The sequence below is a fragment of the Pituophis catenifer genome, unplaced genomic scaffold (genome assembly GCF_029215685.1).
Source record: "Pituophis catenifer annectens isolate HBS135680 unplaced genomic scaffold, rPitCat1.0.hap2 SCAF_2, whole genome shotgun sequence".
Taxonomy (NCBI): Eukaryota; Metazoa; Chordata; class Lepidosauria; order Squamata; family Colubridae; genus Pituophis; species Pituophis catenifer.
In genome coordinates, this window is record NW_027256882.1 from 226,419,077 (window position 1) to 226,436,470 (window position 17,394).

Genomic DNA, 17,394 nt, shown 5'->3' on the forward strand with positions numbered 1-17,394 from the left:
GACAATTCACTACAGCAATGCCAGTCGTTTTGTGAAGTTTCTAATAATTATAATATATATTGCTGGGCTCCTCACAAAACCAGAACAAAAGTTTAAGAGTAGGTTGTTTTAAGCAATTTGTGCATGCACAGAGTCTTATTGGACAAATGCCACCTACATTTCAATAATAAAATAAAAACCCAGCCTGTTACAGAAGGGCACTAAATTAGATTTATTCTACTGTGCTTGAAGGATTATCACATCATCTCAAAATATTAGAAACTCATTCTCTACACCACAATGAGTGGGAACTGTAAAACAATTTAGCTTTGTTCCCTAGCATTTGTAGAATAACATTGGTTATTGAAGCTATTTCTGTAAAATGAGTTTAAAATGTTGTTGTGCAATCCAATGACAAAAAGACTAACTGAATTCTTCTTCATTATTGTATTGGCTGTCAGCCTTTTTTAAATTTCCCACCTGGATGATATTCTCTTGCATATCTAAGATGATCAGATTAGCTTCTGTAGCCAGGTTTCCACTAATCAGAGATTCTTGATCAATTTCAGTTTTTGTTCTGTAAGAGCAACAAATATTATTAAATATTCACAAACCAAGGAATACAATAATATCTTACATTAGAGAGGTAACATCGATGAAAATCACAGTTTTAAGTTTTACAAGACTGACCCTCTAAGTCAGTGATGGCGAACCTTTTTGGCATTTCATGCCAAAAGTCTTAGCGCGAGAGCGCTCTTGCGCTCCTGTGTGCCAGCACCCATAATGCAATGTGCGTCCCCATTTGCGCATGTGCACAGGACACACCCCCATGCTCCCCTGCGCATGCGCCCCGCACTGCGCATGCGCATCCCCAAACATGCCCCCCCTTTTTTCCAAGAGGGCCAGTGTTCTTAACGGAGGACAACTAGGTACCGGCCCATTCGATGGCGAGATAGCCGTTCCCTAGACAGCGCATGGCGCTGCCAAGATGGCGGGGCCAAGTGCGCTGCCAGGGAAGCTCTGAACGTGCGGCTTGCCTGGGCTCCTTTCAGCCGCCGTTCCCTGGCTCGGCGTGGAACCCCCACCCAACCCCCACCACTGCGTTGCCTGGGGTTGGGCCCGTCGCCTGACCCCCGTCACACCTGCTGATGCGCCGCCAGCCGAGCCAACACAGGGGAAGGAGCAGCAGGCGGGGCAGCCAGCCACCCAACCAGCAAATGCTACCCTGTGCACCTGAGCTGGCTGGTAGGAGCCCAAGCAAGCCGCCGCACGTTCGGAGCTTCCCTGTTGGGGCCAAGAGCACTTCTGCTGTACGCCGCCATCCCTTCTCTGGGGAAGAAGCGAGCTGCCGGAGGAGCAGGGAGCTAGTCAGGCAGCCTCCTCTGACCCAGCTGGCCTGCTCGCCATGATGCTGGCGACAGCGGTGGCTTGCTTTCATGCCCCGAGCACAGTGCACAAATTTTCCCCAATGCTTCCCAAACTTCGGTGCAGGGCTGAGGGTGGGTGGGAGGCAGAGAGGGAGGAGCAGGCAACTGCTATGCCTCGGGGTCATGTGGTCACCTGCACAGGCAGTCCATCCCCCCACCCTCATCGGCTGCTGGTCCGCCAAAGCCCCGCCAGCCACACCTGCTCGTCCAGCGGCTCCCAGCGGGAGGAGCCCAGGAAGGGCGGCAGTGTCTGCACATTTGGAAGCCGAAGTGGCCCAGTTAAGATACTGACATGACCACCTGCACATATGCCCCCCATGCCCTGTTTTGGGCCTGGAAAGGCTCCTGCACCAAACTTTGCCGGCATGAACAGTCTGCCAACGCTGCTGCTCCTCCTCCTGCCACCCTTGAGCTCCGGGCAGCATCCAGCATGGCAAAAGTTGATGCAACCCTCTCCAGCCACTTCTTCCAAGGGAGCATGACCGTTTCCCAGCCGGCCGGCCTCTTACCGTTTATCGCACTCTCCTCCGATCCTCATGGGGGAAGCTTGCTTCTCCTTCTCCTGGCTGCGAGGGGTGAGGGGGCACGCCGGAACCCAGAAGAGGAAAAGGAGCAGAGCTGCTGGCTAGGCCAGGGTTTCCCTATCTCCCTGCCTGACTGGCCCTAAACCTCCGGCGGGGAGGGTGGGAAGTCCCAGGTCACTATTCCTGCTCTCGGGGAAGCGGCAGTGAGGGAACCCCCATTGCCAGGGGCGAGGGGATGGCGGCGGCAAGGACTGGCTGGCCAGGGCTTCCCTTCCTCCCTGTGGCAGCCCATGTGGATCCCAGGCAGTGCAGCTTCAGGGCCTTTCCTCGTGGTGTCGATGACAAGGTAGGCAGGCAGGCGAGCGGGTGCAGGGGAGCGACTGGGGGAGTGCTCCTGGTTGGCAAGGGGGTGGATGTCCTGGAGCACGCATGTGCACCTGCCACTAGTCTTCTGTTTACTGGCACGCATGCATGCGTGACAATCAGCTGGCTGGCTGATCTTTCGGTTTCTGGCACTGTGGCACACGTGAAGGTCAGCTGATCGTCGCATGCGCATGTGCACCAGTGACCAGAAGACTAGCTGGCCGATGCATATGCGTGTGCCAGAAACCCAGAAGAGGAATGGGCGATGCCTCACATGCCAGGTGAAATGGCTCTGCGTGCCACTTCCGGCACACGTGCCATAAGTTCGCCAACCTGGCTCTAAGTCATTGTTCGCATATCAGCTTAGAAATTTAAACTGCTATTTGGAAATCAAAATAAGCTATGCTTTGATGCAGGGGTGAAATGTAAAATTTGTTACTACTGGTTCTGTGGGCGTGGCTTGGTGGGGGGGTGATGTGACTGGGTGGGCATGGCCAACTTTTTTTTTTTTTTACTTTTCAAAGCATTTTTTCTACAACCTCTTCGGCCGAAGAGGTTGCAAAAAAATGCTTTGAAAAGCCTCTGCTGATCAGGCAACTCAGCTGGGATCATCAGAGGCTTTTCAAAGTATTTTTTTTATCACCTCTTCGGCCGAAGAGGTTGCAGAAAAAAATGCTTTGAAAAACCTGACGATCCCAGCTGAGCTCCGCGAGGCTTTTTTTTTTTTTTTTACTTTTAAAAGCATTTTTTCGGCAGAAGAGGTTGTAGAAAAAATGCTTTTAAAAGTTAAAAAAAAAAAAGCCTCTGATGATCGTTCGGCTCAGCTGGGCATTGTGGGGGGGCGCAGGGATTTTTGCTACCGGTTCTCCGAACCACCCACTGCCATTGCTACAGGATCGGGCGATCCAGTCCGAATCGGGAGCATTTCACCCCTGCTTTGATGCCACATCTGAATAGTGCCAACCAAATAACTTTATTTTATCCTTCTCTTTCATTTTCAGCTATATCTTTTTTAATAGGAGATTGAAACAAAAAAAAAAGTCAAAATGGCCAGAGTGCCACTAATCTGTCTTTCACTGTTCTGCCTCAAATATCTCACACCTAAAAAAACTTACCATTTTTAACTATCATCTGAAAGTGGCACTTGCCACACTGAGAATTATAATTCAAATATAATTCTACCTTTGTGCTTGTCACTGAATACCTATACAAATTCAAGTTTTATCTTACAATTTTTGTTTAGGGATTTTTTTTTTTAAATGTCCCCTTTTAAGATGTATTTCCCACTCAGAATCATCTTGTAGGGGAGATGGGTGGCATAAAAATGTAATAAATAGATAAATAAAATAAATGTATAGCAATCACATAGAAATTAACTGTGATTGCACATGAATGAGAGTTTCTCTTTAGCTATGATGTCTATTGCTACAAATGCATAGGCCTGGCAAGTACAGTTGCTACATAAAATGAAAACCCAGCCCAGATCTTCTCAAAATGATTTTTACCAAAACACCAAGTCACTAATATTATAGTTCCAAGGAATGGTTTAAATTATTTTATCTGTGCAATGAACCACTGAGTTTCATAACTTGCTATATACACTAAGATGATTCAAATAAATCGGAAGTCAAATAAATTTTGACTTCTATTCCTTTTATAAATTTTGGCACCTGTTTTAAGATAGACCTTATTAGGACAGATGTTTCACACCGCATTCTGCAGGTTCTCATTGTTAAAATTAAAAAAAGAATATGGCTTAAATGACTGTTTTACTTGGTTTATTGTTTTAAACTAAAGATTCCAAGCTGGGCAGGAGAAATGCCTTCCTTTTCCTCAGCTGTAAGAGCCTGGGGGAAAAACTCCATAAAATATAGCTTGTCTTTTGTTGGCAGCTCCAAATCCACATGAAACTGAAAATGGAGAGAGACACTGCCATGTTTTCTTGGCAGTGTCTATTTGTTCTTGGCTCTTGCAAACTCCAAGAGAAACAAACAAACATTTGTGTATTTGTTTGAACAGGAGTCTAGTAATTCCCATTTTATTTAGCGTATCACCCAAAGGGATTCTGGTGTGTTTAAAACTACCCTCCTTAAATACTGAGAACTTTTGCTGCTGGTGACAAGAGAACAAAGGGATTTCAGAGAATTCTCTCCATGGAGTTTTACAGAAAGCTACACATGTATCTGTTCAGGATGCTTTGAAGATAGAATTTCCTGCCTTGGTACAGGGAGTGAACCTAGATGGCCCTTGAAAGAAGCAGTTCTGGTAAAGGTGATATACATTCATTAAATTACTCACTTATCTTGTGTTTCGTTTGCTTGCCGCCACTGTGTCTGCTCTTTTCTCCATCGTAAGTTCTCATTCGACCCTGGGAATCTATCATTCCCTGCAAAGGGCAACATTCACAAATCACACCGAAACTTTAATATCAACATTTCTCAGGCGATAGGAGCTTTTGCAAGAGGCTACATCCACCATGATTGCAGCCAGGAGAAATGTATCTTTTTGCCCGCAGAGGCAATGAGTAGATTTGATATGAAATTATTCAAATGTGACAGATGGGAACAACGTGTTCCCTAGACATACAAAGCACTGGTCACAGAATCAAGACAATTATAAAGCAAACAAAAGACCAGATGTGAATAAAGGAACGACATTCAGAATCCAGCTGTTAGTGAGGTGCAAGAGTTATTCCTGGTCTATCCTCTTAATAAAAAAAATATGTGGAAACAATCTCTGCTGCTGCTTTTCTTCAAACAAGTAGAAAGATTGTAATAGACACACATAACCCTCAAAAAATCCTTTGTGAGGAGCTATGACTGAATATTATTTCTGCCAGATCGGACCTGCAAGCTACCAGATGAAAACAACCTGCAGCCTCTTTTTGACAATGAAAACAGCTCACAATCTAGCAGCTAGCTTGAGTTCATCATGTGTTTTGTATGAAGTAGGCATTCAGATCTGGCTCCTAAAAACATTACATTATACAACTGAAGGTCAAGAACAAACTGAATAATGACCGAGTTCAATTGTAGATTTAAAGAAGGTGGATGACAGGCACAAACATCAATCAATTCAACTGATCTAGTATTTATAACCATTTATAGTATATCTTATTAAGATTGGTGAGTAGTGCTTTTTGATCTTAGAAAAAAAATATAATGCCTAGGAAATCCCAGGTTAGCAAAATAAATTCAGCATTTTCCCTCCAGGGTTCATGCACTTCTACAGTGTTACCATCTCCCTTCCCAATTTCTCAAAAGCAGCCTGAAAACCATCCACAATCATCTTTAAATCCAACAAACTAGGAATGCTAATAGTCTGCAAAATATTTGCTTCCCTCTAAACTGCTGAAGTCCAACAGTCTTAAAAATGCCTTTTTAAAGACTTTTTACACATCACATCTCCACCATGTACATCCTTAACTTCATGTGATGTGCACATTGTACCAACTCCTTTGAAGGGAGTTAAAAGGCATTACGCTATCTTTCCCATTGAAAAATATGAGGCTCAGCAACTGGAAGGCCTCAAATAATGCAAATAATGACCATGGCTGTAGCTTCAGTATGCTTGCAACCACTGCTAAAATAAATTGGTGAAACACTTGAACCTAGTCCACTGTGAAATCAGTGATCTAGAATGCTTTCAAACTGCCACAGATTCCTTGCAGAGAAAATATTTTGGTGTTCAATTTAAACATGAGAAGTTGGACAAATTTTCATGACTGAATTTGATCTACAAAACTACTGTACTATTGACCCGATTTATCTCAGTTCCCTCATCTATTCACATATGTCTGGCTTGCATCCCCTTCAGTTTTTGCTCAAAATTCTTGTTTTCTGTAAAGATTTTGTTTTGACGCAGGGTTGACTCTTCTTTGTATTCTATCTCTGACTATTCTTAAGGAGGAATAAAGAAGAGGGAAGAAAGGCCACTCAATACCTTTTATTTTGAACTAGAACAATTTTTGAGAACCCCATTCTACTGAACCAACTCACCATGTTCAGCTCATTGATACTCCTGTAATTTCTTTATTAAACTCCCTTCTGCCAATGAGCTGATCCTGTTTCAGGATTCAATCCAAAATTACTTTCAGCTGCGTGCAGATTTATATGTTTGCCTTAGTGCTTCATAACATTTGGAGTTTTATGCCATCTGATAAAATCCATAAATGGGTCTCCTTTCCAAAGAAGGACAATGGTAGAGGAAAGAAGTGGTCAGGAATAACTCCCACATGACCTCAGATTCCTGATTGCTAGCAAGCACACTGGGTGTAGCTTGCATCACACTAAAAATAACTTCAGCAAGGACCGCATCAAGATTCATATTGTGTCACCCAACTGTAAACACAGTCCTGATCACATAAAATAAACTGGGTGACGCTGGGCAGTCTCACAGGGTTGCTGTTTTTGTGGGGAAAATAGGAAGAAGCAGGTGTATTATGTAGGAGTGCCACCTTCAATTACAGGTAGTCCTCAACTTACAACCATTCATTTAATGGCAGTTCGAAGTTACAACGGCAATAAAAATGACTTATGACTGTTTTTCACACATGACCCTTGCAGCATCCCCATAATCACACGATCACAATTCAGATGCTTGGCAATTGGCTCATATTTATGACAGTTGCAGTATCCCAGGGTCAGGTGATCACCTTTTGTGACCTTCTGACAAGCCAAGTCAAAAGGGAAGTCAGATACCATGTTACTAAATTAACAACTGCAGTGATTCATTTAACCAGAAAAGTCCTAAAATGTAGCAAAACTCGCTTAACAACTGTCTCACTAAGCAACAGAAATTCTGGGCTCAATTGTGGTCGTAAGTCATGGACTACCTGCATTTATAAAGTAATAAAGGCTAATAAAAGCTAAGGGGACGACAGAGAATAAGGTGGCTGGATGGAGTCACTGAAGCAGTAAGCGTGAGCTTAAATGGACTCCAGAGGATGGTAGAGGACAGGAAGGCCTGGAGGAACGTTGTCCATGGGGTTGCGATGGGTCAGACATCACTTCGCAACTAACAACAACAAATAAATGAATATCTGGTAATAGCAGCTGCCTGGTTTTGATTTTGATAGTAATATCCAACAATAACAGCACATCCCAAATTCATTCGCATCTCTGCCAAGTAACACCAATGGCAAATGCTATTTTGCTTTGAGGCTTGACTTTTATTACTTACTGAAAACTGTGGGAGGTGCAGGCACCATTTCTTTGCACTTCCAATGAGAAAAACAGTCAAAGAACAATAGCAAAGACATACCAGCAAGGAGCTTGCTCCGCTTCACCATTTCACCTCTGGCCCCTTCTCCCCTCAGCAATGCCTCTTCCAGACGAGCTTTGGCATCTCGTGATTTCTTCAGGGCCTGAGTGCTGACTTTGTCTGAGCTTTGCTTGCCCTGTCCAAATAGAAGAATAAATTTACATCTTTAGGCAAGCATACTTCAAGACATAATAATAACCACCACCACGTTACTGAAGCCTTTTAAGAGCCCAACTCGGAATTTTGCCCAAGGATGCCGGTAAACATCCATCTGAGAAATAATCTTTTGCAGTGCAGTAACACTTTGATTTGAACATGATTTCCTCTACCTTGTATTCAAAGCCTGAGACGCAGATGAAAAGAAGATCTAAGATCCGGTTTAGCTGCAGAGAGGAAAGATCTGCAATCCATTTCTGAATAAGGTTCTGATCGGCATTCTTCATGATCCACAGGAAGCAGATCAAAAGATGTCGGGTTGTCTCAGGACTTAATGTGTTGTATGATTTGCAGGACTAGAAAGAGATGTCATGAAAAGTTGGTAAAGTAGCAAAAAGAAAATGTATCAGAAGACTTCCAATATAGCAAATTTTACCGCAGGAACAAAACATCGGAACATCACATCTTCAAATTGTGAGAGCTTCTTACTGTCATCTTAGAATGTCTTTTCTAATTAACAGCCAAGAGCCATTTTTATTATGGTAGTTTTTATTTTTTACTAGTTACATTTATATCCTGACTTTCTTCCAGCTCAAGACAGAATACAGAGCACTTTCCCTTCCAATTTTTCCCTACAACAATCATCCTGTGAGTTAGGCTGAGTAAGAGTGTATTGGAATATATAATCTCCAAAATCTGTTCCTTTGACTTCCATGGTTGAAACTGACTGGAACCTGGACCTCCCTGATCCTATATTTTTACAACCTAGCTCATTTTTAGTGGTAGTGCAGGGTTTGGAATGCAGTACTGCAGGCTACTTCTGCTGCCTGCAGTTTGGCAGTTTGATTCTCACCAGCTCAAGGTTGACTCAGCCTTCTGAGGTGGGTAAAACGAGGACCCAGATTGTTGGGAGCAATATGCTGACTCTGTAAATCGCTTAAAGTGGGCTGTAAAGCACTGTGAAGCAGCATATAAGTCTAAGTGCTATTGGTATTGGTATTATTACTGAGCAAGGAATATCTTTATTTCAAATGGTGAGCAAGGATTCCTCCATCAATAGTTTTTTTACTCAGCAGAAGCCAGCTCTTTATTTGACTGAAATAAAACTTCAGATGGTCGTCACTGAACTTCTCAATCACTTCTGATTCATGTAGGAAATGAAAGCTTTCCAATGTGAGGTTATGATAAACGGATAAGGAAAAAGATATGGATAAATATCCTAGACTCCTGAGATGAAGATACACCTTCTTAAATAGAACTCAATAAGGAACCCTTTCAGATGGGTTTTCTATAGGGCTGATGTCATTTGTCAACTAAAAGCAGCTCTAAATCAAACATCCCACTACCAGATTAGTTTACACTGCTGCTTTACACAACGGATTAAATTCATTTGCTTAATCACGTGCAGTTGATCCCCTTAATCCAGGAGAGATGATAGAGTCTTCAAGATAGTTTGAACCATAACATCCATAATCCCTAGCCACACTGGCAGGGATAACTGCAGCTGTAGTTCGAAACGTCTAGAGGCACTCTGCTGCCCACCCTCATTTTAGGTAGAGAAAGAAGTTTTTCCGTTTGGAAAAAATAAAGTGTACCTAGAACGTACATAACTACCAATCTAGTTCAAATCAGAGAATGAGAGAAGTTTTGACAGCAGGGCTAATAATAGTTAATAACATAACAAGATAAAATCATAGGAACATTATTCAGGAAGGGACTCCTGTAAAATACTGTAAAAAGCCTTACCATCGTAAACATAGAGGAGCCAGAAGATCGTAAATTAAACTGATTCCCAGCAATAGCCAGAGCAATATTGTGGTTAATCTGGTTTGCTGATTCTTGTTCTTCATCTGGCCATGCAGCACGGCCTTTCCCATTGTGAACATCTGGAACTAAATTGGAAAGTGCAGGTTCTCTGAAAGGGGTTTTCAGCATGGCTTTTTCCATATTTCTCCAGTCAAAGACGTTTTGGATAGCTTATTCTCAGAGGAAGATGTATCAAGAGTGTATCTAGTAACCACTGAAATGCATTTATTTTGTTCTAACTGCTGTGGATTTTGATATTCTGGTCAATGGTCATAATAAACATAGTATAAATATGTAGCTAAAAACTTCTGCATCTGCAAATCTGAGTTGCAGCACTCCAAATCAATCAGCCCCAGACCTGCTCCTTCTAATCCTCTACTCTGCTTTTCTGACACAAGTGCTAACCCCATGGAAGCAAGGGCAACAGAGTATTAAAATATAACCAGGCTGAAAAGCCCAGAAATGCCAGGTTAAAGTTCCAATCAATAATGGGATATTTGAAAATACTTCTACATTTCTGAATAATCTGCATCCTAAACAAACTTAAATGAGATGGGCAGTGCAGAAATTTAAGAAATAACAAGGCTATTCCATATTAGCTGAAGTGGGATGGAAGCCTGTGAATTCTAGCATAAAACCTACTCTCCATGTGAAAAAGTCCAGCACTGAAAACAATGTGTCTTATATGATGTGTTTCTTGTGGATTTTTGAAATTTGTCCTGTCCCTTGATTAGGGCGAACTGGACTTTGTCTATTAATATTCCCTCTGCTTAAAAGAGTTTTGTGTGCCGTTACATTATGGTCCTATGTATGCATGCACTATTTGATTTATATCCAGCCTTTATTTTTACAATTCTAGGTAGCTACCTAATTCTTCCTCTTCCTATTTTCCACATAATAGCCCTGTGAGGTTTGCTGGGCTGAAAGAGGGTGACTTAAGCAGTTTACGTGCCTAATGGAAGATTTCAACTCATAGTCTCCCAATTTCTACTATAGCATTTTAACCATTCTGTCAGACTGGTTTTCTGTATTTGAACAACGAGAGCGAATACAGTAGAATCTCTGGTCATGACCATAATTCATTCCATAACTTTGGTTGCAACCCGATTTGGTCATGACCCAAATCTAATTTTGGAAATTTGACGCTTTGGAAGGGGAAATCGGCCATGAAAAAACAATAGTGAATTTTTTGGTCGGAACCTGATTTGGTCGTGGTGAGAAGCGTTCGTGACCAGAGGTTCTACTGTATTTAGTATAAAAATACTAAAAATACAGCTTGTGCCATGTAAAATTACCTCATTCTCAGAGGTAGATAACAAAAAGAAAGATTTGTTTTAACTCTAGAATTAATGAATTCTTTACTTGGCAAATTTTACAACAGATAATATATCTCTAGTAATGTTCACAAGTTTTTTAAAACCAAGTCTATAGCTTTAGTTTCTCTTATTATGTGACCTTTGTTTCCTTCCTTCAGTCTTGTCTATCTGTTCCTTCTCTTGTTTTTCTTTTCAGCTTTTCTTTTCTCTCTGATTGATTAAAACTGCCCCCTCTGTTTGCTCTTTTCCCAATATTTTATGGTGTTCCCTTTTCCTGTCCTGCATTATATGAGCTCAGAGCAGGAACAGCCATGGCATAAATTTCTCCATTTAGTCCTGCCCGACACCGAAACAACAGATGGGAAAAAACACAACAAATGCATTCTCAAAAGCCTCTAGGCATTAAGAAAGCCATTTAGACAACAGTATACAACACTAAAAAAGACATTACACAAGAAAAAGTTGAGAAAACAAAAGCTGAGAGATATTTGCTGCATTTATGCAAATTGTTGGTGATAACACCATTATCACGCAAAAGTGTTAAAATTACTGGTTCTTGAAAATAGGTACCTGAGTTGAATCACATCTTTATCACATTTACACAGGAAGAAAGTTGGAAACTGAACACAGATGATTTTGTCTGATGCATAGCCAGTAGGCTAGGAAAGAAATGGAAATTCTCTTGCCTCACAGATAACAAGGATTTCCCCCCCCCCCTTTTGAAGGACCCTATCCACATCTTATTAAAACCAGATCCTTAGAAGATGATCTGTGAGTAAAAATTGTGGGATCCTGTGGGAGTTTTATAACGATTTTGAAAAGACACAGCTGCATTGGAAACTGGCAGACAGGTACTAGATTTGCATATTTGAACATACTAAGTATTTTTTTAAAATCAGATCCAAAGTACTGTGTCATCCTAATATATCTCTCTCACTTTGCTACCGGCACTTAATAGATTAACAATTCTCTGTGGAGTTGCTTTTCCACATTTGTTTGGCCGCTACACCCCATTCACGAGTCCAATAATGTCGATGAAAAGATATTGGTTCTGTTTGCATGACATTGTTACCCATTGTTAACTGAACCATGGTTTAGTAAACTAAATTTTCTGGGCTTTCGTAATGATCAACTAACCAGATAAGCAGGTCTGCATAACATGCTAGGTTAAACTATGTTTAAGCTTATTTGCAGGCAGTTATGTTGTCTGAGGAATCTAGCAAATCCAATAAGGGCAAAACTACATATAAGCAACACTGAACATGTTACATTAAGTTTGTGAATCCTTTTAAAATTTCTTACTAATGGCAGTTCTTCCAGTTCTACCCCCAGGTTGGTACTGCTGCTGAGAATTTTCATTAATTAAGGAAAGAATTAGCCCACTTTCTGACAGTCCTTCTCAGCAATGTAAGAAGTGTTGGGGATGGAGTGCCATCTACAGGACTCCAAGGGATAGAGAATGAATTAAATAACTCAGGAAAAAAAACTGTCCAGGGAGCTGGGAATATGCTGAGATGGTTCAGCTGAGGCAAGAGGAATTTTAAGTAATAGGAACATTTCAAAATATTGGGAGTATAAACATTTAGTTTTAAATGCAGAATTTAATTTAATTTAAATTAATGAATTTTTTCTTTTCCTCCATTTTCCTGCAATGAGCAGAATGAGGTCACTTTTCTCATCTCCTACATGAGCTTTGCACCTAAGGAAACACTCTGTGGCTTTCTTCAGAGAAAAGTGCTATGCCCTCATGAAGTTTGCTTGTTTGTGGCTTGGAGTATTTTGTGAATGTGAGGAAGCAGTGGGTTCTAATTTTTTTTACTACCGGTTCTGTGGGCGTGGGTTATTTTGTGGGTGTGGCTTGGTTGGGGGATAATGTGACTGGGTGGGCGTGGCCAACTTTTTTTTTAACTTTTAAAAGCATTTTTTCTACAACCTTAAGAGGTTGCAGAAAAAAATGCTTTTAAAAGCCTCTGATGATCCCAGCTGAGCCGCATGATCATCAGAGGCTTTTTTTTTTACTTTTAAAACCATTTTTTCAGCCGAAGAGATTGTAGAAAAAAATGCTTTTAAAAGTAAAAAAAAAAAAAAAGCCTCTGAAGAGGTGGGCAGGGTAAGCGAGCGGCGACTGGGCCGGGGACCGGTTCGGGGGCGTGGCCAGCCAATGTTATTATCGGTTCTTCAAACGACTACAAAGTTTTACTACCGGTTCTTGCAAACCGGTGCGAACCAGGAGCAACCCACCACTGATGTGAGGCATGACTTGATTTGCAAGTCACACCTCATGGTAGCATACTGCATAAAGACAGCTAATAAATTCCATCCTTACATTTTCCATTATCACTTAGGTAAATATATTTACCTATCATATCTAAATACCTGTATTTAGGCAAATATATTTTGTGGGAAAAAATCATTACCTTACACTGTAATGACAAATTCCTGAATTTCTGCTCTATTTTGTGAGCATACTGAATGCCACAGAAGTCAAAACAATCCACATCTAGCAGATGGTAGGTCAAAAGGGAAAAACAGTCAACTTTTTCATTTTTATATACCATCTAGAAGACATTAAGTATATCATCATCATCATCATCATCATCATCATCATCATCATCATCATCATCATCATCTCCTCTTGCCTGTAAAATCATGTAATTGAGGAAGGGCATCCAGAATTATGCCAACCAGAGGCAGATAAAGTGCAGCAATTTTCACTTTCATTTCTGGCTTCAAGCAGGATTTATCCAAGTCATGTGAACTCATCAAGCTGTGGACAGCACTGACAGCTTTCCTCTGCACCTTGCTTATTCTGTCAGGACAAAAAAAAAAGACAAAGACCCCTTTTTATCGGTCAATCGTAGAATAGTACAAGAAATAACAGGATAAACATAAAGAATATGGGAGTATTTTGAGAGACAAGTTAAATTTGTCCCCTTTAGGAAAAGAATTTAAGCCATAAATTGCACATGCTTTCTTTTTAATAAAAAAAAAATACTATTCTCACACTGTTTGGGAATTAACAAAACATTTGCAGGTCACATTATGCATACGGGAGCATCCTGGCCTCGTAAAATAATCTAGACCCAGTTGTTTATACCTTATTGCTACGTTGAGGTCAGGTTATAACTGTGATGGTGAACCTATGGCATGCATGCCGGAAGTGACATGCAGAGCCATCTCTCTGGGCATGCCAGTTGTTGCCCGTTGCTCTTTTGGGTTCTGGCGTGCACATGCACGCTGGCAAGTTGGTCTTCACGCGCGCGTGAGCACCGGAAACCAGAAGAGCAGCTCCCCAATGCGCATGCCGGCCAGCTGTTCTTCACGTGCGCATGCGTCTTAGAAACCAGAAGACCAGGTGGCCAGTGCGCATGCGTATGCTGGGAAGCTGAGCTTCTGCTTTTTAACATGCATGTGCGTGCGTGCTGCGGAGCTGCCCTTTCAGTTTCCAGCACGCACGCGCATGCGCGCATGTTCCCGTTTTAGCACTTGGTGCTAAAAATGTTCGCCACTACTGGACTTTAATATTACTCCAAATGTTAGAAGTGGCTGAATTCATACAATATGTTAAAGTAAAATGCTTCTTAATACAGAATACTCCTTCCTCTTCCTATTTCTCCCACAACAACAACCGTATGAGATGGTTGGGCTGAGAGACAGTGACTGGCCCAAGTTCACTTTGCCGGCTTTCATTATGGCTAAGATGGAACTAGAACTCACAGTCTCCTGGTTTCTAGCCTGGTGCCTTAACCAATAGATCAAGCTGGCTGATCTAGCTATATAAAAAGAACTGAGTGATTAAAGTATTTCAAGAATACTTGACTGAAACCCAATTCCGTACCTATAATTCATGAGTGGTGCTTACACATGTAAATCTCTGGGGGGGGGAAATGAGACCTACCCTTCCCCTTCTGCATCCAAGGTAGCTGCCAACTCTGTGAAAAGTAGCCCTGTGAGGAAGTGCTGCTGTCGATAATCTGCTGTAAGCTCAAACATGCTGGTAAGTTTTTGATCCTGGAAACTTGAGCAGGAACTTGAATTCTATAATAAATGAAAAAAAGTGGCAAACGGTATGCTTATATTGAAATCCAAAGCATAGATTTACTATGACACAGCATTGTTGGCTGTATTTTAAAAAAATAATAGAATGACTTGACATAAAGTTCTTTCTTAAATATCTCTGCATTTTAAAAAAATAATAGAATGACTTGACATAAAGTTCTTTCTTAAATATTTCTGCTTTATAACAAAACAAAATCTCTTTAATTCCATCTCTAAAACATTTTATATGAAAATTGAATTAACAATCATTTATTAAAGAAAGAATAAAACATGTCTTTGGCTTCGTGAAGTACTTTAGTATCATAAAATCAAAATAAAAAATAAATATAAGCAAAAAAAAATTCAGAAATTTAATGGAATGAATTTATACCTCTATATACACAGATAAGGCAGAAACTGATCATCATATACATCATATATAATGTATACTAATATACATTAGTTGGAAAAGGTTCAACTGATAATATTAAATCATGCTGAAGAAGCAGAAGCTGCTGTTGACTTCAGCCACTTTGTGGGTTATTCCTGAATGTATAAGGCTGTGAGTATGTTTGTGCACAAACACCTTCAGTTGAATATTTAAGTTTTTTTCAATTTAACAGACAGAACTGATCTGATAGGATTCCTTTTCCGTTCTTATATGGCAGAAGACTGACCTGGTATCTAGTAGGAGGAATTGGAGAATTACATTCCTAAAAAAAAAAAAAAAAAGCAGAATCTAGTCTGTCTGAGAATATAATTCTCCAATTCCTCCTAGTAGATACCTTCCTAGAAAACACCAGTGCTTACAAATATCCCTAGATGCCCTTTCTCTATGTATATTGAACGTATATGAGGAGAAAGCAATTGTGGTTCATGGATTTATCCCTGCATTCTACATGTTTAATGGATTATCTGGCCTATGTATATGCAATTGCATTCATTCATTCAGTCATTCATTCACTCATACCAAATATGACAAAATTAAGGGGTGATGTCAGCAAACATACTCCTGCTTTCCCATCTATACAGATATATGGGGGAAAAGGATGATAGATTCATTATGACATAAAATATAATCAGTGTGAAGAAATATGAAGACCCAATCATTGATATATTCTGCATCTGCTAACGAAGGTACTTCCAATATTATTAAATTGTATTTTTAAAAAATAGGGGAACTACCTGGGATGATATAGAAGGAGAGGGAGATGTTGGAGCACATCCTGAAGTCAGAAAGAAGAGATTCAAATTGAGGTAATGTTCATGACTGCAGAGAATTTGTAGGAACTCCAGCCTCATGGACAACAACACTGGGATATTACTCATTTTATTTGACAACTAGAAAGGAATAATTGAAAAGAAAAGCATGATGAATACTTCCATAAAGAAAGAAATACTTTGCTCTTGAAATAGATCAATAAAAATAATAAAGAAGCAATAAACATTTTCAACTGTTCCATTTAATACTTGCATCACATTAAGTTTACATCTATTAGACCGTCTCTCCTAGTGGCAACATTTAATAAAATGTATTATTTTCTGCTAATGTCATAATTCTCGCTAGAAAGTAATTTTGTAATATACTTTCTTCATCTGTGCAATTTAAAAATATTGTGTTTTAAATACATGGCAATTGTTACTAGCAATATCTTAGTACAACTGAATTTATTTTATTTATTTATTTATTTTATTTGTCAAGAACCTATTTAGTAATAAGTATAACATGGATATATAAAATAGGTACAAATAGAAGAAACATTAGGACAGGGACGGTAGGCACACTGGTGCTCTTATGCACACCCCTTACAGATCTCTTAGGAATTACATCAGTAAAATCTATCAATGTAAAACTGATTTTTTAATTCCAAAGAAGCCCTAGGAGAAAAGCAAAATTCCATAGTACTGGTTTGAAACCTCTGTAGCCTGCAAAGAATGTTAAAGGAAGTATCTGAAAAAGTTGGGAGGATTTTTATATCCTCTAAAATTGATAAACGTTGGGTGTTGGAATTGTTTTGCCTAACTCAAAACTAGTTCACTTATTCAGGAAGACAATACGATTGCACCTTTGTTGGTCTTTGCCAACTGAGGGAGCATCTAGATGATCATACACATGTTTTTCCGACATATAGGTTCTAGTCTAGACATTTGAGTTAATTGTTTGGCAAGTCAGTTTTCCATGTGTAAGAAGACTAATGTAGGAATCTTTTTGAATGAGATATTCACCAATTAATTACCAAGCTGATTTGAATGATTTAATCAATAACCTGTTATGGAGATGGGATGTCTCCCCCACATTTTGATAATCTTCAATCCCCATCAATATTAGCATGAATGAGTGAGTTAATGGAAGTGGCTGGGGAATTGACGATTTCATGCTTATGAATTCCAAACCGAGGCCACTTCAAAGTCACAAAATAGACTGCTAGCTTGTGAGTTCTTAAACACTTTCCATCAGCAAAAAACAAAAACAAAAAAACCCAAACACCACCAACAACTGGGTAGGAGTCGGCCTGAGAAAGA

General features: G+C 40.3%; 1 protein-coding gene across 1 annotated transcript in view; it reads right to left on the reverse strand.

Moving 5' to 3' along the window:
• The window catches only part of DOCK8 (dedicator of cytokinesis 8), a 94,938-nt gene that overhangs the window by 19,179 nt on the left and 58,365 nt on the right, over window positions 1-17,394 (reverse strand). Inside the window, exons 27-34 of the mRNA XM_070938629.1 lie at window positions 16,057-16,212; window positions 14,732-14,871; window positions 13,473-13,642; window positions 9,458-9,603; window positions 7,885-8,067; window positions 7,565-7,691; window positions 4,592-4,682; window positions 460-556 (exon numbers count right to left, since the gene is read on the reverse strand). Of these exons, the coding sequence (XP_070794730.1) occupies window positions 460-556; window positions 4,592-4,682; window positions 7,565-7,691; window positions 7,885-8,067; window positions 9,458-9,603; window positions 13,473-13,642; window positions 14,732-14,871; window positions 16,057-16,212 (1,110 nt within the window). The remainder of the gene's footprint in view (window positions 1-459; window positions 557-4,591; window positions 4,683-7,564; window positions 7,692-7,884; window positions 8,068-9,457; window positions 9,604-13,472; window positions 13,643-14,731; window positions 14,872-16,056; window positions 16,213-17,394) is intronic.